General features: G+C 34.7%; 2 protein-coding genes across 3 annotated transcripts; one reads left to right on the top strand and one right to left on the bottom strand.

Moving 5' to 3' along the window:
* The first annotated feature begins 10,903 nt into the window (after positions 1-10,903).
* LOC108460356 (PHD finger protein ALFIN-LIKE 1-like) lies at positions 10,904-12,876 on the top strand. Of its 2 annotated transcripts, XM_017759816.2 has the most exons (5): positions 10,905-11,187; positions 11,256-11,288; positions 11,474-11,696; positions 12,119-12,239; positions 12,419-12,876. In XM_017759816.2, the coding sequence occupies exons 1-5, from the start codon at positions 11,103-11,105 to the stop codon at positions 12,668-12,670; spliced, it is 714 nt and encodes a 237-aa protein (XP_017615305.1). In that variant the 5' UTR covers positions 10,905-11,102; the 3' UTR covers positions 12,671-12,876. The 2 variants fall into 2 exon arrangements, with proteins under 2 accessions (XP_017615306.1, XP_017615305.1); XM_017759817.2 differs by lacking the exon at positions 11,256-11,288 and having other exon boundaries at positions 10,904-11,187.
* A 712-nt stretch (positions 12,877-13,588) lies between these two features.
* On the bottom strand, positions 13,589-19,341 carry LOC108460355 (calcium-dependent protein kinase 13). The gene is given in 8 exon segments (XM_017759815.2): positions 13,589-14,059; positions 14,141-14,371; positions 15,592-15,641; positions 15,644-15,758; positions 15,847-15,962; positions 16,223-16,375; positions 16,495-16,638; positions 18,057-19,341. Coding segments are annotated over 8 exon segments (1,581 nt in total). The 5' UTR covers positions 18,679-19,341; the 3' UTR covers positions 13,589-13,909.
* Positions 19,342-22,542: the final 3,201 nt, after the last annotated feature.

Below are 22,542 nucleotides of genomic sequence, written 5' to 3' on the forward strand. Positions count from 1 at the left end.
ATACCACTAAATGTAACACCTCAAACTTGGCCTGGACGTTTTGGCCGGATCTAGCGAAGTCACATGGGAGTGTTTTAGAAAAATGTATTGACCTTCAAATCGCTTTATTTATTAGCTTTTACTCAGTTCGAGAATCCGAGTTCTAATTGATTTGATTCAAACCATCTCTTTTATGTGGAAGCTTTTGAAACCCAAATAATTAATTTTAAGTAAAACCATTTTTATTTAAGCAAACCTTAGTTTTAGGAAAACCGTGTTTTGATGAGTTGCAGTTTAAATAATCACAAAACCGTCATAAGTCCCGAATGAAAACCAAACAGTCAAAGTCCAGAATTACATCAAAAAGTCCAAATAAATATTTAGAAACTGGTTGTAATGGAAAAATAGTCTAAATATTTACGTGTGGCCACTTACGAGTCCTCCGCCTTACCGATCCGTCAAGTCTGAGGATTACCTATACAGATTAAACAGAAAAAGGTTGAGTCTTCACAATTCAGTGTGTAATCCCCATAGAAAAACATGCATACAACCATTCATTTGGTCATAATTAGAATCAGTCTGGGCAGGAGCCCCATACAGAAATTAGTGTAGGCCTTGGCCCACTCAGATGCAGAATCAGGCATATGTATTAGGGCCTTGGCCTATCTAAGATACAGTATGCAGAACAGAATAGATTAAACAGAGTCCTACCCACCAACCTCTACACACCAACTCCGTCTAACCCTACACACCATGTGGGGATAAAATCGACCCAACCACCTACATGCTATTTTGCACCGAGTGTGACACATAATCAGATAATTGCAGCTGTGCTGCCAGATATCAGGCTTAGAAGCCTTTCAGAACACTTCCTCAATATACATTAACCCAACCTTGATGCAATGCAGCATACAATACATGACATGCAAATATGCAATTAACAGATCCTAAATACAAATTGGTGTGCATGTTAAGGCACATATATAACATAATTAAATTACGAAATTAGGGGTTAAGTAACTCTCACCGACCCTACAGTAGGTCTCAGTCGACTTAGGCGACCCGGGAAACCATTTAGAGTATTTCAAAAAATTGGGCTGACACGCCTATGTAGGCCCACAAGTCCTTATGGCCCACACGGCCCAAATTGGCATTGGCCGTGTAGATCACAAGGCCTAGCCCAGAATTCTACATGCTCATGTGATTCACCTATGTTGGCCCACATGCCCGTGTGGTAAACATGGCCCAATTGGTCGAGCCTGTGTCTCACACACAGCCTCACTTGTCCTCACACGGTAGTGTCATACACCTGTGTCATGCGCACACGGCCTAGTTCGTCGATCACACACCCGTGTGCTGCCACACGACCTACCACACAGGTGACCACACGACTGTATGGCGTCGATAGTTTCGTTTTTGGCTTTCGTCGATTCTCATTTTTTGTGTTTTCGGGTACACACCTGGTTTAACTTTGATGCGTAATCACTCCCGAGCAAACCCAAACCTATACTCAAACATGTGTTACTCAGTTAATCCTTTAAATGATCGAATGCCAAAACTCTAAAATGGATTAGACACTTTCCGAGCATAAAGCCCTTAGATTGCGAACCACGAACGCTTCCCATTATGATTCGGCACTAGAACAGCCTCTCATACCAGATTTTCGACTATTAAAACAATTAACAAAACAAAACCCAATTATCATCTTAAAAACCATAACTTCAAGGCACCAAAACCACTTACCGAAACCACACCAACACACTCCTTGACGGAAGAGAAAATCAATACTCAAGAAAGGGAAAAGGACAAAAAGAAAAAGGGAGAATTTTTAGAGAATTTCGGCAGAGAAAGATTGAAGAAGGGAACGTAAAAAAGTTTTGGAGAAACAAAATTGAAAACTGATAACTTTCCCTCCCAAATCCCTAGATTATCTCTACTACTCAGAATTTCGGTCCATTTGAAATTTTGACAGGCCATCGAGCAAAAATAAACTCTGTTGTTCTCACAGAGATTCGAACTCCAAACCTCCCACACACCAACACGCATTTTTACCACCAGACCAACAAGCCCATTCTGATAAGAAATTACAAATAGTTAAATACTCTCCTTTCCTCTCTTACATTTCGGCCCAGAAGAACAAAGGTGAAGCTTTGTTTTCATCACCCATTTTCTTTTTATTAATTCATTACTAAATTAAAATTATAAAGCCATTATAATTAAATAATACATATATTCCATATAACATATCATCATTGCTGGCCACTACCTAAATAAAATGAATATTTGACATGCAAGTCCATCCTCTTTGTCACATGCATTAATAGGCCACTTAAGATTAACCTATCACATTTCAGAATTTTCTCACATAAGTCCTATTAATAATTTCACATATAATTGACCAAATTAAAACATGAAACTTTCACACGTGCATGTACACATACAGTAAGCATAGATTATAACGGTTAATTATTTTTATGACTCGGTTTTGTGGTCCCGAAACTACTTTTCGACTAGGGCCAAATTAGGGCTGTCACATTTATTATCCAAAATTCATCATTTAAAGCATCATCAATGTTTTTAGGTTCTATGTAAGAAATGAAAGCAACATAATTACAAGTATTTCTAATTGAAGATCTAGTAATTACCCCTTTAAATGGATCACCAATGACGTGTCCATTATTAACATATGAAAGCTCTCTTGGGAGGCTAGATTGTCTTTCAACTTGAGTTGGTTCTTAGAGCTTATCAATTTTAAGTTCTTGAACCAACTTACTTACTCCTTGATCTACATGTGATGATTGATTTTTCTCAACTTGATATATTTTTACATCATCAAAATTAATAAATTCCTTTCTAGAAAGAGAGTTTGATTCATCAAAGTTAACATGTATAGATTCTTCTACAACAAGGGTTCTCTTGTTAAATATTTTATAAGCTTTAGAATTTGTGGAATAACCAAGAAAAATACCTTCATCACTTTTGGCATCAAATTTTCCTAAATTTTCTTTTCTATTATTAAAAAAAAAACATTTGCAACCAAAAGAATGAAAGTGGCTTATGTTAGGCTTTCTTCCTTTAAAAATTTCATAATGAGTTTTTTTCAAAATTAGTCTAACCATAGCTCTATTTATAATATAGTAAGAAGTGTTTATAGCTTCCGACCAAAAATATCTTGGAAAATTATTTTCACAAAACATGATTCTAGCCATTTCTTCTAAGGTCTTATTTTTCCTCACAACAACTCTATTTTGTTGAGGGGTCCTAAGTGTCAAAAAATTGTGACTAATAACATGTTCCTTACAAATCTCAGACTAATAACTCTGAACAAACAACCATTAATCACACACATATTCACTAATCATCCTTTATAAAGTAAAAATACTTACATTACAACAATATAAAGTAAAGATAATCACATTACATGAAAGTAAAAAGGAACTCACCAGAAAAATAACAAAGTCTAAATAGTAGATCCTTTTGCCTTTGTCACTCAGACCTTTGGTAGCATCTTGAGCTAAAAATAAGGTTATTTAAACATATCATAATACTACTTCATCGAATCTAAACATACATGCACAAAATGTTAACACTTAACCCAAAACCAAGATTTCCTTCCTCATACACCAATCTGACTCTTATGCAAGCAGAATCGAAAACACGTAAATAGCTTTAAAAATAACATAGGGTTCATCAATAATTACCAAAAAGCTATAGCAAACGTATAAGTTGGTTGACTACAGTGAACCCAACTTCAGACAAGTTTTCTGGACTTTGGTTTTTCAGAAAATGTAAGAAAGATCAAAGAGGAAGATGAACACAAATAAAATGTAACTTATATGTCTAATCACAGAGACAAGGTTTAGTGAAAAAATCAAATAATTCCACTAACACTCTTGACTCTCGTGATTAAGTGCACTTATAAAAAATTAAGTCTTTTCATCTACAATAGCTTAGTACCATTCTAACTAAGTCTCAATTTAACTAACTAAATTTACTTATTTAATAATAAACAAATCCGTTCAATCAGTAAACCAAACGAATTTGTCAAAGCATCTGGGTGGCATACACTTAACGGAAGAATCCACTAAACCTCAGATCTTTGCCAACACAGAGAGTCTGCCAAGTGGCACATATAAAGAATTCAGTACTTAATCAAAATAAACAATTAACTTACTCACCTCTACACTTAATTCACCAAAATACTCTAAACAATATTTAAATACCAAGACTTCGTCAAGCGGGTTGTTACAACTTTCCGCCATTTAGAAAATTTCGTCCTTGAAATTCGTACCTGAAAATAATTGAAGATATTGCTCTTTCATTTGGCTTTCTCTTTCCAATGTAACTTCTTCTATATTATGATTTCTCCATAAAACTTTCACTAAGGGAATTCTCTTATTTTTTAGCTCTTTTACCTCTCTTGTTAATTTACGAATAGGCTCTTCTTAATAAGACAAGTTCGGTTTAACCTCTAATTCTATAGTCTGTTCAACATGATCTGGATTTGATCTATATCTTCTTAGCATATATACATAAAACACATTGTAAATCTTTAAAAGCTCAGGAGGTAAAGCTAATCTGTAAGCTACATATCCTACTCTCTCCAGAACTTGATAAGGCCCTACAATTCTCAGACTCAATTTTCCTTTCTGACCAAACCTAATGATCTTCTTCCAATGAGAGACTTTTAAAAAAATACTTTATCACCTACTTCAAAAGAAATTTCTTTTCTCTTCAGATCTGCATATAGTTTCTGATGATCTTGAGAAACTTTTAAATTACTAGAATAACAAAGACCTTTTCTTCAGTTTCATGCACAACTCAAGACCCACTGACTTTCTTTCACTGAGCTCCATCCAAACACGTAGGTTTTTTACACCTTCTTCCATATAAAGCTTCAAAGGGAGAAATTTTCAAACTAGCATGAAAACTATTACTATAAGCAAACTCAACCAAATGAACAAATCTTTCCTAGTTCATTCCAAAATCAATTACATAGCTTATCAACATATCCTCTAAAACTTGAATAACTCTTCCAGATTGGCCATCAGTTTGAGGATGAAATGCAGTACTGAATTGTAGTTTAGTTCCCAAAAATCTTTGTAACTGATTCTAAAAATCTCGAAGTAAACCTTGGATTTCTATCTGAAACTATAGAAGATGGTTTCCATGCTGGCATACTATCTCAACAATATAAAGCTTAACTAACTTCTCTAGAAAATAAATAGAATTCACTGGCAGAAAATAAGCTAACTTAGTAAGCCTATCTACTATTACCCATACATAATTTTTCCTTGAAGGACTGATGGGTAAACCAGAAACAAAGTCCATGGTAATTCTATCCCACTTTCGTTCTGGTAATTCCAAAGGATACTTGATGTTCTGCTTTAACTCTTTGACAAGTCAAACAAGTTGAGACATACTCTGCAATTTCTCTCTTCATACCAGGCCACCAATATGAGCTCTTTAAATCTCTATACATTTTAATACTTTCAAGATGGAGTGAAAAATGTCACTAGTGAGCTTCTCTTAACAACTATTTCCTCAATTCACTCCCAACAGGTACAAACATTCTTCCCATGAGAGATAATAATGTTGCCACAGTCTTTCTACTCAAAGCATATGCTAGCACATTTGCCTTCCCTGGATAATGCTCGATGATCATATCATAATCTTTCAGTATTTATAACCATCTTCTTGGGTGCAAATTCAGATTCTTTTGAGTCATCAAATACTTCAAACTTTAATGATCAGAGAATACATGACATTTCTCTCCATATAAATAATGCCTCAATATCTTTAATGCTAAAACCACTATTGCTAATTCCAAATTATGAGTTCGATAGTTTTTCTCATGAGGTTTAAGCTACTGAGATGCATAAGATATAACCTTACCCTTCAACATAAGTACACAACCCAGCCCATTCAAAGATACGTCAGTAAAAACTATATACTCAACGTCAGACTTTGGCTGTGTTAATACTGGAGCTTCAGTCAAAACTGCTTTCAATTTCTCATAACTCTGCTGACATTCATCATTCCACATAAAATTTTCTCTCTTCTTCAATAATCGAGTAAGTGGTGATGCTAATATTGAAAATATTTTCACAAATCTTCTGTAATTCCCAGCTAATCCCAAAAAACTACGAACTTTAGATACATTTTTGGACATATTCCACTAAGTATTGCTTTTACCATGGCAAGATCTACTTTAATACCATTACCAAAAATAACAAGTCTCAGAAAATGTACTTTTTTCAGCCAAAACTCACATTTACTAAACTTAGCATACAACTAATTATCATACAGAGTTCTAAGCACAATTCTCAAATGCTCCTTATGATCATCATCATTCTTAGAATAAACTAATATATCATCAATAAAGACCATTACAAGCTGATCTAAGTATGGTTGGAATACTTTTTTCATTAAATACATGAATATTGCAGACGCATTAGTCAAACCAAAGGGCATTACTAAAAATTCATAGTGACCATACCTTAATCGAAAAGTTATCTTAGGCACATCATCACCCTTAATTTTACCTGATAGTATCCAAACCTCAAATTAGTTTTGGAGTAAACTGTAGCCCCACATAACTGGTCAAGAAAATCTTCAATCCTAGGAAGAAGATACTTATTTTTTATTGTTACCCTATTCAATTGACAATAATCTATACACATGCGCATTGTTCCATCTTTTTTTTTCACAAACAAAATTGGTGAACCCCACGGTGATAGACTTGGTCTTATAAAACCTTATCTAATAGATCTTTCAACTTCTCATTTAGTTCTTTAAGTTCCAACGAGGCCATTTTGTGAGTAAATAGGTACTATTCCAGGTTCTAACTCAATTGAAAATTCTACTTCTCTTTCAAGTGTCACTCTAGGAAGCTCCTCTAGAAATTCTCTTACCACAAAAACTTGATTAATTTCCTTTCTTGACTCAAATGAATCCATGATATAAGTCAAATAATCATCTGCGCCCTTAACAATCATCTTTCTAACAGATACAACAGAGATTATTATGTTTGTCAAACCAGTTTGTATACTAGGCATCAATACCTCCTTACCCTCAGTAGTTTTCAAGCGTACACCTCTAGTATGAAATTCAGCCATAGCATTATGTCTTGTCAACCAATTCAACCCAAAAATAGCATCACATTCGTTAAAACTCAGTAATAACAAATCTGCCAAAATGTATACTCACCAAATACTAATGGACAATTCTTTATCAACTTATTCACCATAGTACTTTAACCCTAAGGGTTAGTTACTAACACATTGGTTTCATAATACACTACTTCGAGACTTAGACCCTCTACAACCTTGCTGCAAATATATGAATATGTAGACCCTAGATCTATCAAAGCATAAATACTGATTCCGAGAAAAAAAATTTACCCGTCATCAACTCAGGCAGATCAACATCATCTTCTACTTTCATCACATAAGCTCGAGTTGACACTCTAGAATTTGGCTTACTAACATTTTTCCTCGATGCTCCTTGCACTAAACCAGACTTTGTTGCCATTCTTGATCTAGTATCTTGTTAAAACTTTTGAAGACCTCGGGTAGACTATTCCGTGCTCGCTTCAATTTTAGATGGACAATCCTTAGCTAAGTGATCTTTGGATCCACATCTATAACATTCCCCTAAGCACTTTTTACATTCTCCACCATGATTTTTAACACAATAATCGCATACATTACTCATCATTCTAGAACCACCAGAGCTTGCCATCAAAGCAGTTGATCTACTTAATCTTTCACGATTGAAACTTGTAAACTGCAAATCCCTTCTTGAAGCTAGGTAGATCTGATCTCTAGGCTTTTTAAAACTTGCTAGAGGTGAAGGGTTTAACCTTTCCCACTTCATCCTTTCCCTTTCAAGATTCTGACTTCTATCTCTGATGATCGTTTCCATCTTATGGGCCTTAGCTGTCATTATTGCAAGAGTTTTACATTCAAAAACTACCACTAATGCACGAATTTTATCCCTTAGTCCCCACTCAAAGTTATCACACGTTTCATTCTCTATCTGAAACATGTTCCTTGCATAATGACTAAATCTAAGGAATTCTCACTCATATTCCATAACAGACATTCTACCTCGTCTCAAATACATAAACTCCTTCCTCATTTGTTCGACATACATCTGGTTTACATATCTTTCCCTAAACTTTTCCAAAAAAAAATCTCAGCCAATCATTTCTTCAAGAGTTACACTAACCAAGGTTTCTCACATTTGATAAGTTTCCCCTTCTAACAGTGATATAGCACACAAAAGACTATCCTCGGGAGTACATTTCAATTCTTTTATCACTCTACATAAACAAGATAACCATTGTTCAGCCATAATAGGATCATCACCTTTATCAACAAGAAACTCTTTAGGGCTAAAATTATAATTAAGTTTTGACTCTTCATTTATTAATTACAACACTATTTAATAATTGTGTCATTCCACTAAAGTACCATGATTGAGCTCTCCCTTATTATATATCATTAGGAAATCAACTTAATAAGTGTTTGTCCAATGACCTTGTCATAAGAGTGTTACCCTCATAGGATATCCTTAACCTTTTTGGGTTAAATCCATTTATCCAATATAATCATATTTTATGTCATGTTATGCAATACATCATCTTTCAGGAAAAAAGTCAATTACTAACAAATGGTTATTAAATCATTTTTTTTAGACAAATCACACGTGGTTGCATTACTTTTTCATTTATCATGTAATGTCAATGAGAGGACATCATTTACCCTTTATTGGACTATGAAGTCCACTATTGTAAATGAAGCTATGTTATGAAAAAGTTGTATACCTAACGTACTAGCTTTGCTCTTTACTTATTTGAACTCGAGCTTTTAATACATCAAAGTATATGAGTCATGCACACATAATCAATCACTTAGTCAGGATTGAAATAAGCCACACTATGAACGTCACAAGTGAATTAATCTATAACTATATTTAGAATTAATTCAACTTGGGTCCTATCCGATGTATTATCAATTTAGACAATCACATCTATGCCTCTATTATCTTGTAGGAGTAAACCACTTCGATATCCAAGACAATGTATCTCCCCATTTGGACTTGATAAACGGCTAATAGTATTTTAATCAATATGCTCAATTTTGATTCATCAGACTATGAACCTTTTAGATTACCTACCAAAACAAGTTGTCTTCTTGTATTATGATATATCCACGTAATGCAACTTAGCATTAGTTAAACACTAGGAAATCAATGAGTCAATATTTGCTTACATTTTGCTTTACGTGCAAAAAACATTGAGGACAAATACAAACAATATTAATATGAATAATGGAATTTTATTTAAACCAATTTGTTCCAAAAATACTAGTATAAATGACCAAAAACTACACTTAGGGTACTAAATCCTAACACTAAAATGCAATAAATTGTTTAAAAAAAGAATTTGAGATGAAATATCTTGGAAAAATAAAGTTTTGTATAGGAAAGATCAATAGATGTAAGAATTTAAATATTATTTGCAAAAATTTTAAAGAAATTCTATATGGATAAAGCACATTAAATACTCAAATAGTTGTCAGATCACTAGATCTAAGTAAAGACTCCTTTCGTCCTTATGAAAATAACGAAGAGCTTCTTGGTCTTAAAGTATCATATCTTAGTGCTAAAGGGGCATAAATGTATCATGCAAATAACACACAATTTGATACAACATTTGTTGTAAGTTTGTTAGTAAGATTTATCTTTTCTCTAATACACAAGCATTGGAATAGGATTAAGGATATATTTAAATATCTCATAGGACAATTGGTATAGGCTTATTTTATTCAAATGATTCAAAGCCTCAATAAGTTGGCTTTACAGATGTTGGATGTTTATCATATTAACATAGAGATCGATATCAAATGGGATATTTATTTATATGTGAGGGTATAATCATATCATGGCATTCAATAAAACAAATATTAGTTATTGTCTCTTTAAATCATGTAGAAATAATTGCAATGCATAAGGCAAACCAAGAATGTGTTTGGCCATGACTTTTGATTTAATATATCCAGAAGATATGTAATTTAGCTCTACAAAAAAAAGATGTCAACTATATTATGTAAAGATAATGTAACTTATATAGCTTAATGAAGGAGGATACGTCAAAAAAGACAAAACGAAACATACTTCATCAAAATTATCATTCGCTAATAATCTTAAAAGAAAGGTGATATAGAAGTTTGATAAATTCACTATAATAATATTTGACAAATTTATTCTTCAAGGCATTACCACCTACAACCTTTGAAAAGTTAATTTATAAAATTAGAATGTGTCAACTCAAAATTGTTAAGTGGCATCAACTTTCATGTCATCAACTTATAATATCATCCATCACATCAACTCAAAGTTATAGCATTAAGGCTTTCACAGAATGTATAATTTGAGGTCTTAATTGATTACTTGTTTTTTTTTTTTTTTTGGCTCAATTGATTATTAAATTATTTATAGCGATTTTTCTTTATATTAAGCATTGAAATTTTAAACTATAGTATAGTTCCAAACAAATATTTTTCAATCTAACTATCAACTTTAGCGATAATTGCCGGCTTAGATAAGAAGTACTTAAAATACTTATAAATCCATACATGGTTAGAAACAAACCATGTCAAATAATTCAAGGCATTTGACACCAAAACGGATGACTTGATTGATAAAATGAGTTGAATGAAATGAAATATTAATCTGAAGATTTAATTGAAAAGCTTTAAAGTTGACGATTAATTTAAAAGTTATTGAAAATAACCCAAATATAATTATAAATTGGATTGCACTCACCATTTATGTTTAAAAAGAATTGTATATCCCTCCATTCAAATCATCAAAGATTTAAATAGAAAAAGCATATGATATAATCATATATTTCTTTAGTTATGATGAGCCAATAAGGAGCTCCAACACGTGAAAGAAAGAGGAGTGGCAGTAGCAAATTATGGTGACCCCCAGCTAACCTACTCATCTAAATACTAACGGAATCTATATTCAAAGAAAAGAATACTACTGGCAAATTGCTTGCCATTTGTATAACATAAAGAAAAAGAAATTTATTAGGCCATTAATTCCAATCCATGGCTTCCTCTGCTCGAACCGTTGAGGAAATCTTCAAAGATTACACTGCTCGAAGAACCGCCATCCTTCGTGCTTTAACTTTGGGTAATCCTTTCCTGTTTTTCCCTCTCTCTTTATATCTCTTTAACGTTAGCCTTCTTTTCTTCTCTCAGATGTAGATCACTTTTATGGACTCTGTGATCCAGGTATTCCCAGATCTCATCAACTTGTTTCGTCTTTGCATGTCCATTTTTCTCAATTTCCTTTTTAATTCACGTTGCTCATATATAGAAAGAATTCCTGGATACATCAAATTGTAATAATAATAGCAATGAAGTTACTGGAGATCCAAGTTGCTTGATTTACAAAAGCTTTTTTGTTTGGGTTATAGATAGAGAGAATTTATGCCTTTATGGGCATCCGAATGAAAGCTGGGAAGTTAGTCTGCCAGCAGAGGAAGTTCCAGCAGAGCTTCCTGAGCCCGCGCTTGGTATCAATTTCGCTAGAGATGGAATGAACCGTAAAGATTGGTTGTCCTTGGTTGCTGTCCATAGTGATTCCTGGTTGATTTCCCTCGCTTTCTATCTTGCTGCTCGTCTTAACCGTAATGAAAGGTACTACTAACTTCGTTTCTGAGTTTTATTTTGTTCTCAATTTTGGTAGAAATCTATCAAGGAGGGATTCCTTCCCTTTTTCCCACTTCAAATCCGGTGTTTGTGTAATGATGGTTCCCAGGTTTTAGGGTTTAAGCTATAATAACCATTATGCAATACAAGTTTAATAGCTATTCATAAGTATGATAGGTCCTATACGTATGAATGATAATTACTGTATTGAAAAAGTAATGGAGAGGATCTCAACCCAGTTTTTAGATTATGCAAGATTGGAAAGCAATTGCACAAGTAGTTTCTTGTGGTGCTTGGCAGTGTTTGATACTTGATATATACATGCATAAGTCTCGTGCTATACTGTTTCATAAGCTTCCTGTTTATAGAATATACAATTTATATTTGTTCATTATGATTTTGCTTTACAGGAAACATCTATTTACTATGATGAACGATCTGCCTACAGTCTTTGAGGTTGTAACTGAAAGGAAGCCTGTTAAAGATAAACCAAGTATAGAGAGTGAGAGCAAATCTCAGGGCAGCACTAAGGTTAACCACTTAAAAAACTTCCTTTCAGGCCTGATTAGTGCAAATTTTGGATTAATTGAGGCATGCATAGCATGATAGCAAGCCTAATATTCCCTACGAAGAAAGAAAGATTTTCTTGTGATGCAGGGTGTTTGATTGTTTAGTATTTTCTGTTTCCAACTGTGTTCTTCATTTTCTAGAGATCGAGTGATGGACAAGTGAAAAGCAATCCTAAGATTGCTGATGCTGATTACGAGGACAATGAAGATGAACACGTTGAAACACTATGCGGTAGCTGCGGTGGAAATTACAATGCGGATGAGTTTTGGATTGGGTGTGATGTTTGTGAGAGGTGGTTCCATGGAAAATGTGTTAAAATAACACCAGCTAAAGCTGAGAGCATTAAGCAGTATAAATGCCCATCTTGCAGCATGAGGAGCGGCAGGCACTGATAGTCGGAAATGGTAATAATAGGACATTATCCATCTCAATGGCTGACAAAGTAGCATAGCAAATAGTCGTGTTAGGTAACTAATGAAGTTTATATCATCAAAATGTAAGTTTATGATAGATGATTTGAAGTCCATGGAAGTTCTACTTCCTTAATGATACCTTTATTTGCATTCAACTCATATTAGAATTTGTTAATTTATAGCAATTTGTCCGTACGCTGGCACATTGAGGTGGTCTTTTAGACCTAAGAGATCGATTGAATTAAAACGTTCTGAAGTTCTACTCTTAAGTAATTACGACAATTTAGGACATCCTTTGATCCTATCAATATGTTCTTAGAGCTTATAGACAACTCGACATATTACCGCTCCAACCTCTTTATAACCTCCCACAGATAAGTACCAGAAGGCAAATGCTCTTTATAAACTCCCTCAAATAAGTACCACAAGGCAAATGGTCGAGCTATAATAGAGCTATAATAGCCATCCTAGTTGCCCCGATTGCTTTAGCTAAAGAACGCTTGAGATGGACTGGAGTAAAGAGATTCATCATTGGTGGGAGGAAGCAGTTAATAGGCTCGGTCATGAATGATGCTATTTTATTGAAGGTTCAAAGGAAATTTGACGATAAACATCAAGCTCAGGTAAGAATCCTTGAGAAACTTAGCCACCCCTGCCCCCAACAAAAGCTACCGAATCGGTCTACCATATCATCACTGCCTTCGGTCTGTGTGTAGTCCTGAGTCAAATGGAATGGATTTCGGAACCCACTCGGAGGCTGACAAAAAATGAAATAACAACTCAAGCTCTTAAAAAGCCTGGAGTTGAAGATAATTGGCATCATTTAATCCAAATGCCTCCAATGAAAAAAAAAAAAAACCTTCTTAAAGCGGAAGAAAATAGCAGCTTTCCCTGGAGTATGCTAAAACACTACTTGATTCAATTCAATCCGTGTTCATGTTGTCAAATGTCAACCAGAAACAATATACCGAAAAGTTGGTAGTGCCTTCCTAACTTAATTATGGCCACAAAGACAAATTAACATTAGCAGAGTGAAGGAGACAAACAAGATTGTAATCCAATAGCATCAAACCCCGTTTAATGCAGAGTCCTCTCTCCCACCCCTCCCCATACAATCACAAGTGATACGAGAAAGCAAAGTCTAAGATATACAAGGAAAGAACTTGATCTACTTACGTTTTCTTGCATGGTTGAATTAAACCAACAGCTAGTACGATTCTACTCATTCCCCAAATTCAGAGAACCATCCTTCATCAGCTTTATGCTTAGACTGTTGAATCTCCCTCTCGAGTAATGTCGAGATGCCTTTCTCCAATCCGTACCAGTTTTCATCATGGCTGCAAATTCATCATAGCTGATGCGCCCATCCTGCATTTACAAAATCATAATATTGTCAGTTAAACTAGAATATGGTCATATGAATTTATTGGTGAAGAAATATTGGATCACCTTGTCAGTGTCCACTTCTTGGAAGATGTCATTTGCAACATTTGTACAATCATCTGCTCCATCCTCCATCAATGCATCCCGAAGCTCATCGGGCTCAATAAAACCATTGCCATCTTTATCAAAGTAAGAAAAGGCCTTCCGAAGATGCTCATCATTGGCCATTCTTTGCAGATGGAGAGAAACAGCAAGAAATTCCCCATAGTCCAATGTTCCCTTCCCATTAGCATCAACCTGTGGTCAATATGAACCTTTTAGAATTAAAAATGGAAAGTAACATGACCTAAGCTACGATGCCACTATTTTTGTTAATGTGGATGTTCAAATGCAGCCAAAGGTAGCTATCAGATTCAAATTTGATGAACGTTTAGGAAAGAGATAAAAGGAGGGGGAAGTAGCACTAGCAATTGACTCTAGTATTAAAATATAAGAAAAGTACAACCACAGAAACAACTAAAAGTAAAATCTTTGATCAATACCATACAAATCCTTCACGAAAATAATCTTAGGCTTTGCTTAATAGGAAAGATGACAAATTAGAGGGGGAGAAAAATAGAAAGAAAATATCTTATTATTCTTTCCATTAGTGTGTGCTTGGTAAGAAAAATGGAAAAATGAAAAGAAAAACAATTTTCTTTATATCCAATGCTAGTTAGAGTTGAAAAAGAACAGGAAAGAAAATGACATTTAGAAAATGCATAATCTTGTAAAATGCACACTAAACTTCCACCTCTCTTAATTAGAAATAATCAGTTTTAATGCATTATGAAGGAAAATGGTCATCTATCCTATTTTCTTTCGTCTCATTTTTCCTTCCTACCAAGCAAACTTAAAATTTATTTCTTTCATTTTTCCACTCTTCTTCCATCCTTCCACTTTTTCACTCAACCAAGCACATCCAAGTTTGCAAAGTAAAAGCTGAATACCCTATGGTCCAAAAGATTAGTCTATTCTTACAAAAACTAAACCAGGTTCTTACTTATCTGCTTGGAAAATCTAGTCACACTAGGAAATCTTAGCCTCCCAATTATATGGTTTTTGTCAGTGCAAATTTAAAATTGCAGGAGGTGAGGACACTGGCGGCCAAAGGCCATCCACTCCAACTTGTTACTTGACCATACATCGAACTACTTCAAGAACATACTCCAGTGGGGGGAAAAGAAGAGAAAGGTAGCAGACAATAATGTTAATACTAACAAATAAAGTTACTGTAAGAGACAACAGGAGATACCAAATAGGTGGCCTCCAATCTACTCAAATAAGTTCCAATAATAACATGCCTAGGTCAACTAATACTTATGAAGTATTGACTACACTTTGAAAAGGTATATTGAATGAGAAACAGAAAGAAATTTGACTGCTATTTTTTTGCTAGGAATTAGTACAAACCAATAAAAATAAATCATCATAATAATTGTTAATTTATGGCAGAGAGTAAACCAAAACACACTCACAGCTTCAATGAGCATCTGCACTTCAGGCTCTGCAAGCTGTGAACCATAATTTTTAAATCCGCTTTCAGCTCTTCGACCGAAACAATGCCATCATTGTCAGTGTCCATTTTATTGAACATAACTTTGATATCTTCAACTTCTTCAACAGATAAGAACTCAGCAATAACCTAAATCAAATTACCTTTTAAGATTCCTGTAGCTATGAAAGAAAAATAATAAATGATCTAGCAAAATTCTTAGTAGTAATGAACCAACCCGTAGGGCTTTTCTTTTGAATCTGTTCATCATTGAAAATTGTTTAAGCCTTGACTTAACAACATCACCAAGAGGCACATTGGGAGCTTTTTTAGCGTTTTGGAGCCAAGGATGCTCTGTGAAAAGAGGAAACATAGATTTAGGCAAACTATTAGTAATTATTAATATTTGATGTAGAGCAAATCAGAAACATAGATCTTGGTATTTTAAAGTAACCATGGAAAGCTCATATTTGTAAGGTTTTAAGTGTTATATTTGAAGATGAAGAAAAGGAACATTAATCATGAAAGGATGAGCCTAACTGCCTATGCATCTCCATCCACCTCCCTTCCCTGAAACATGCACAAGAGGAGTAGCACAGAGGAAATGTTAGTACCAAGCACTTGCTTTGCAGTAAGCCGGAGCTTTGGGTCTGGTTCCAACATTTGTCGGACTAGACTCTTAGCACTCTCTGAAATATTTGGCCATGGGTCCCGTTTGAAATCTATTAACCCACGAAGAATTGCCTGTGCAACACCTTGTTCAGACTCTGCATAAAAACAGGTAGGAATAACAATTCAACTCACTCTGAAACATCATACATCACACATCCACCATATATGCATGCATCCGCATGGGGACAAGGCAACTCAACAAAAAGACACTTACCAGCCCAAAAAGGAGGAACCCCGCACAACAAAATATAGAGAATGACTCCTGCACTCCATATATCAATTTCTGGCCCATAATTCCGTTTGAGAACCTCAGGAGCCATATAATATGGACTTCCAACTATCTCAGAGAATCGTTCCCCTGAAATTTACACATTGTAGGATTTAGAACACAGTACTAAAGAATAAAATCTACAACCAGCAAGAATAAAAAGAAAAGTGGTCAAACACTAAGTACACAGACTTCATACTATTTAGCATAATACTTGCTCTTCCATACCTCTACCAGTATCCCCACACCACATCCTGCCAAACCATGCAGGCTTTTTTTTTTTTTCCCCCTTTTGCAAACAAAAACTGAGAAATTATTGACAAGGTAGAAGAATCCTTAATTTGATGGTTATTTTTGAAAATTATAAGCAAAATTTTTTTAACAAGAAACCATCAACTTGCTGTGCCTGCTACTCCAGTTTCCAAGCAATGGAAGTATATAAAGAATTTATAAAAATCAGACTCATCCACATCTTTGGCAATAGGAGAAAATCTTCACAAAACCAAAGCAGACAAAAGGTTTTATAGCATACTAAATCATCCCAAACATCAGACCATTCATATGACAGAAGGGAAATCTACTAAATTTGAGACGCTTCAGCAAGAGAGGTTAACCAGTTATCCCCCATGACAACCCACCATATGAAATGGGAAATTTTGTATCAACCAAACAAAGCTACAGTTCAGAGTTTCTCTCAGTGTGAACACAAAGATATATTTATAGAAAGTGCCAGGTACAAACATGACTAACAATAACCATTATGCATCTGTATGAAGGAAAAAGATTGGAACTTAGAATCAGATCACTGCAATGTGCAGCCGTTTCCAAATCTAAAACTTATAGTGAGCACAAATGTCTAGTCTCATGCAACGAAGGAGAGGAAAATATATATTTTAATGATAAGAAAAGATATGATCAAAGAACCAAGAGTTTCTTGATTGGGATGGATAATGAATACCAACATAAGTAACTAACAGATAAAAACAAAACTAAAACAACTGTAAGAGAAAAAAGAGAAGTGGGATCAAAACTTCCACAATGAGAAGAAAAAATCAAAAGTGATTCTGATGCAGAATCAATGGTAAATGAGAAAACTACTTTAACAAAGGCCAAACCATGCACTATCTCATTCTTAGGTTTGTTAATTTCAGGTACAATAAGTGGCTAGGAACATTGATCCGAAGGAAAAGCACACAAAAGCTACCTTTAAAGCATGAGCAAATAAAATTGTTAAAGTGCGTATTTCGTCACTACAAACACCATAAACAAATAAAAGCACGCAGACTATAGCCATCAGCATGTCCAATTTGAGAAACTTATATCATTCTTTATGTACTTCATGTTTGGAGTCAAATCTGTTGTGACACAATCAAAACTTGGGAGGGCAAATTACTATATCTGCTAACTGATTAAATAAATTCAAGTTGCTCCGAAATAATTCTGGCTAATATGGTGCATTCTTAAAAAGGCACTCACTTGTTTATGCATTTAAATTTCAAACAACTTACCAGGCTTGAAAAATATCGATAACCCAAAATCTATAGCTTTTAAGGGCGAATTCTCTTTCTTATTAGCGAACAAAAAATTCTCAGGCTTCAAATCTCTATGAATCACTCCATGCTTATGGCAAAGCTGAACCACTTCCACAATCGTCCTTGTAACTGCCGCGGCGGCTCTCTCCGTGTAATGTCCTCTGGCGACGATCCTATCAAAAAGCTCACCACCTTCGCAAAGCTCCATCACCAAATGAACCGCATTGTCGTCCTCGCAAGCTTCTTTCAAGCTCACGATACTAGAATTCTTCGGCAAATGCTTCATAATGGCAACTTCTCGCCTCACATCTTCGATGTCCACGGCAGTTCTGAGTTTCCTCTTCGAGATCGACTTACACGCGAGCAACTCGCGCGTGCCTCGATCGATGCAAAGATAAGTAACGCCGAACTCTCCCCGGCCGAGCTCCCGATCCACGAGGTACTTCTCCTCGATGTTCTCCTTGGAAACTCCATTGAGCACGGTGATCGGTGGCTTCTGCTTGGAAACGGAATCTTTACGGCCATGATCGTGACCGGAGAAGTTCGATTTAACGTCTTCCCTAGCAACCGCCGCTGGAGATCTACAACAATTCCCCATTCTGCCAAAAACGCAGCCTTTATCCTTCGTCCGGATCTCGTGGAGCCAAAATCCAAAAGAAAACCCTAACTAAAAATGCTTAGCTAGGGCTTCACATTATAGTTAAAAAAAAAAATCAAACAAACTAAACAAACAAGCCCTGTCTTCCTAGCTTCTGCTCCTATAGAGGGAATCGAAGTAAAAGAGAGTGATTCAAAAAGAAAGAGATTTTGGAATTAGAGAACAGTACGGCAGCGGAGCAGCAGACACTTTAGTAAGAGTTTTCGTCTTTTGATATTTTTATTTTAGTTCTCATTTTTTATAATCCTTAAAAAAATAATCAAATTAATATCATCCAGTTAGGTTGAGGGAAAAGAAGTTTGTTACTCTTTAAGATTGAATTTACGAATAATAAAAAAGCATTTCAAGAATTTTGATATTATTTAGAATTTAAATCTAATTAAAATTTTAATATAATTATTAAATATCGAAAAATTTAAGTAAAAAAAGGAAAAGAAAATTTTTAATCTTTTGTTTAAGTGGGGATGTTGTTTGGTTCTCTGAATTTGTCGGCTCATCGTAGAAAGAGGGAAGGGAACGGGACGGTGTAATGTGAAAAGAGGGGAAGGGTGGGGCTGTGCGTTATTCATTATAGTGAGAAAAAAATATTCTTTTTAATTGTTGTGGGTTGGATGAGTGTTTGCGTGAGATGGGGGACTTGTGGGCATTTCAACAAACAACTAGAAAACAGGCAGAATGATATGACTCGAATTTTGAAATTAATTCAACAACTCATTTTATTATCCATCCCTTTTGCTTTTATAAGGATTTCTTTTCAAATGGTTGAAAAAATAGTAGATTTTCTTTTTTAGAATTTTATTTTTATCCTTAACCTTTTCAAAGGTATGTTAATATTATATTGACATTAACATCATTACAATTTTGGTTGAATGACGAGTGATAGGGTGGACGAGAAGAGTAGAAGGTGGGAGGAGGAGGAGTTGCCATATATGGGTGAGACAGAGATGATGGGCTCGATCAAGATGGAGGTGGATGATCACACGATTATCGAATGACCAGTTATGGTGAGAACAAAGGGTTTTGTCTTGTTTAAAGAAAAATTAATTGGGTAACCTTCGCTCAATGGTGATTAAATTTTTGGCTTTGAGGAAGAAGATAACATTGCATTAACAATTGAATATGTCATTATCGGTAGGATTGATGGATTTTATTGTTAATATGCTTTTCGAAAATGGTCCATGATCTTGTTGAAAAGAGTATGGGTTAACACAACTGTTGTCTACCTATTGGTTACAATATCAATTTCAAGGCTTTGCACAATCGTATTTACTCTTTGAGGAAAGTAGTGCAACCAATGAAGTTGATAAATATCAAGAACAATTATTATCTAGTCAAGTTTCGTTCAAAGGACAACTATAATAGAGTGCTTGTTAAAGGGTTATGGATCGTATATGGGCAGTACATTATGGTGGAGCCATGGTTGTAGAGTTTTTTGGTGTCTCAACCATTACTGTTACAAGTTGTAGCTTGGATAACGTTGCCAAGATTAACGACTACCTTATACAAGTAAAGTTTCTTAAAAGCCATTAGCGAGATGATTGGTTTGGCCATCAAGATCGCTTACAAGATAGATATTGGAGAACAAACAAGATTTGCACAAATAACAATTGATATTAATTTGAATAATCCTCCAATTTAGAAAATTTTGATTGACAGTATAATCTAAATTTCAGAATATGAGTCTCTCCATACAATCTGTCTCCTTTGTGGGATATAGAGTTATGTTAAAGATCAATGGCCAAAAGCTTATAAATCCACGATGAAGGATGAGCTGGAGAAGAACGTCGCAAAGGAACCCATGATAAAAGACAGTATAGGGACTACTAGCTCAAAGGTATCCTTGGAAAAGGGCGATATAGAGAATGAACAATATGTAGATTAAGAGGAGTTTGGGAAGCAATCAAATAATGGCCAAGCTAATCCAATTATTGAGCTTGAAAAGAAATAAACAAAGGGTTTACTCAAGGGAATGACAAGCCTAGTAAAGTTGGCTAAAAGAAATGGAAGGGGAAAGCCCATTAGTTTTAACCAATAAAACAACTAAGGAAAAAATTCATTTGAAGGCCGGATTGAAAGTGAGCCAATAAACTGTTACACAGGCTATGGGAGTACAAGTCAAACGGGTAAGGGTTTCCAATTGATAAAGCCCATCATTTTGTCATGGCAATTTGATAAGGTAACAAATAGTATCGATTCAAATTGTAATCTGAAAACAAGAGAAAGCAAAATATTGATCACAAGATGAAGCTAATGGTTAATTAAAATAAAAGAGATAGAGGTAAGAGAGAAGTGATGTAATACCCCTACCCGTATTCATTGCCGGAATAGGGTACGAGGCATTACCGGAGTTTACGAATTAAATTTTTTTTTATATTCAATATAGCCCCTTTATAAATATCTAACATTCCCTGCAATATTAAATTGAGACCAATCCACATCAACCAAATCAATTCAATATATTTTCAAGATAAATTCATGCATATTTATAAGATAACGTCATCACATATCTAAAACTAGGTTTGTTAACCATACTAATGGCTAACTTTACATTCATTTCACGTTAACATTTACTTTGTTAGCTTATACATGCCATTGATTTCCAAAATAAAGTTTCTTTATATACCGAAATCCTAAGGTTGACAGTGTGATGTGTCTCCGACCAAATCCGACCTCCGAGCTCTTAACACTACAAAATAGGGAAAAAGGAAACGGGGTAAGCACCTCGTGCTTAGTAAGCTCATGTAACAAGAATTATACTTACCTAATATTTTCAATACAATATAATAAACATCCATATATCCATTCAATGCATTATTACCCTAATATGCACAAACTCAACATTCAAGTTAGTACAATAATTTCCATGTACCAATAATATATACCATGATTGATGAGCTCATCAATATTATAATTTCCATTTCCTTGTTATTTTTTTATACTTATCCCGTTGAATTTATCGAAATTTCGATGGATTTTCAGAGGTACACTTTTAGTGTACAATTCCGGGTCCGTCAATTCATATTCATGTGCGATATTTCCATTTCGAGAGCACACTCCATGAACCTCAACCTTGCGGCGGGATTACGGTCGAGTTAAATGCCCGCAATATAAACTTATAGAGTATTGTCGGGATTACCGGTCAAGGCTAAATCCCACAGCGATAATTACTCTAATGAGCTTGGATCTGAATTACAGTCCGAGGCTAAATTCAGACCGATTCGGATTACCCGTCCGGGCTAAATCCATTTTACACATATTCTTCGGGAGGGCTATATCAGATAGGATCACCCGTCCGGCTAGATCCTTTTACCGTCAATTCCTTTTCGAGATCCATCAATTTTCCTTTCATTCAACCGGATTTCTTCCCATTTTATCAAATATATCAATGTTTCATTAATTGTTATACAATGAACACTCAAATCATATTCACATCAATAACATACAATCTCAAGCATTTAAGAATATAATTCAAGTTACGAACTTACCTTGATACTTGTTTGTAAGCAGTAAAAATCTACTAATCCCGAACTTTTCCTTTCCTCGATCTAGCTTCGTATTTGAATCTTTCGGATCTAAATAAATAAATTTAATTATCAATTTAATACATTTCATGTTCATATGCAACATTCTCTATAATTCAACTATTATTTATAGTTCATTCAAAGCTGTCTACTTGATTCATAGTCACTAAATTATTTATAACTTGAGCTACGGAACTCCAAATTAAGATCCATTAATTTTTCCTGAAACTAGACTCATATATATTTTTACCATAAAATTTTCAGAATTTTTGGTTTATCCAAT

This window comes from Gossypium arboreum, chromosome 4, assembly GCF_025698485.1.
Source record: "Gossypium arboreum isolate Shixiya-1 chromosome 4, ASM2569848v2, whole genome shotgun sequence".
In the NCBI taxonomy this organism is placed as follows: domain Eukaryota; kingdom Viridiplantae; phylum Streptophyta; class Magnoliopsida; order Malvales; family Malvaceae; genus Gossypium; species Gossypium arboreum.

What these genes read in the sequence shown, in the direction of transcription:
- LOC108460356 (XM_017759816.2), top strand. Translation starts at nt 11,103, where the DNA reads ATGGCTTCCTCTGCTCGAACCGTTGAGGAAATCTTCAAAGATTACACT. An exon ending in CCTTCGTGCTTTAACTTTGG is followed by an intron (nt 11,188 to 11,255) that starts GTAATCCTTTCC and finishes TTCTTCTCTCAG; the next exon opens with ATGTAGATCACTTTTATGGA. An exon ending in TTATGGACTCTGTGATCCAG is followed by an intron (nt 11,289 to 11,473) that starts GTATTCCCAGAT and finishes TTTGGGTTATAG; the next exon opens with ATAGAGAGAATTTATGCCTT.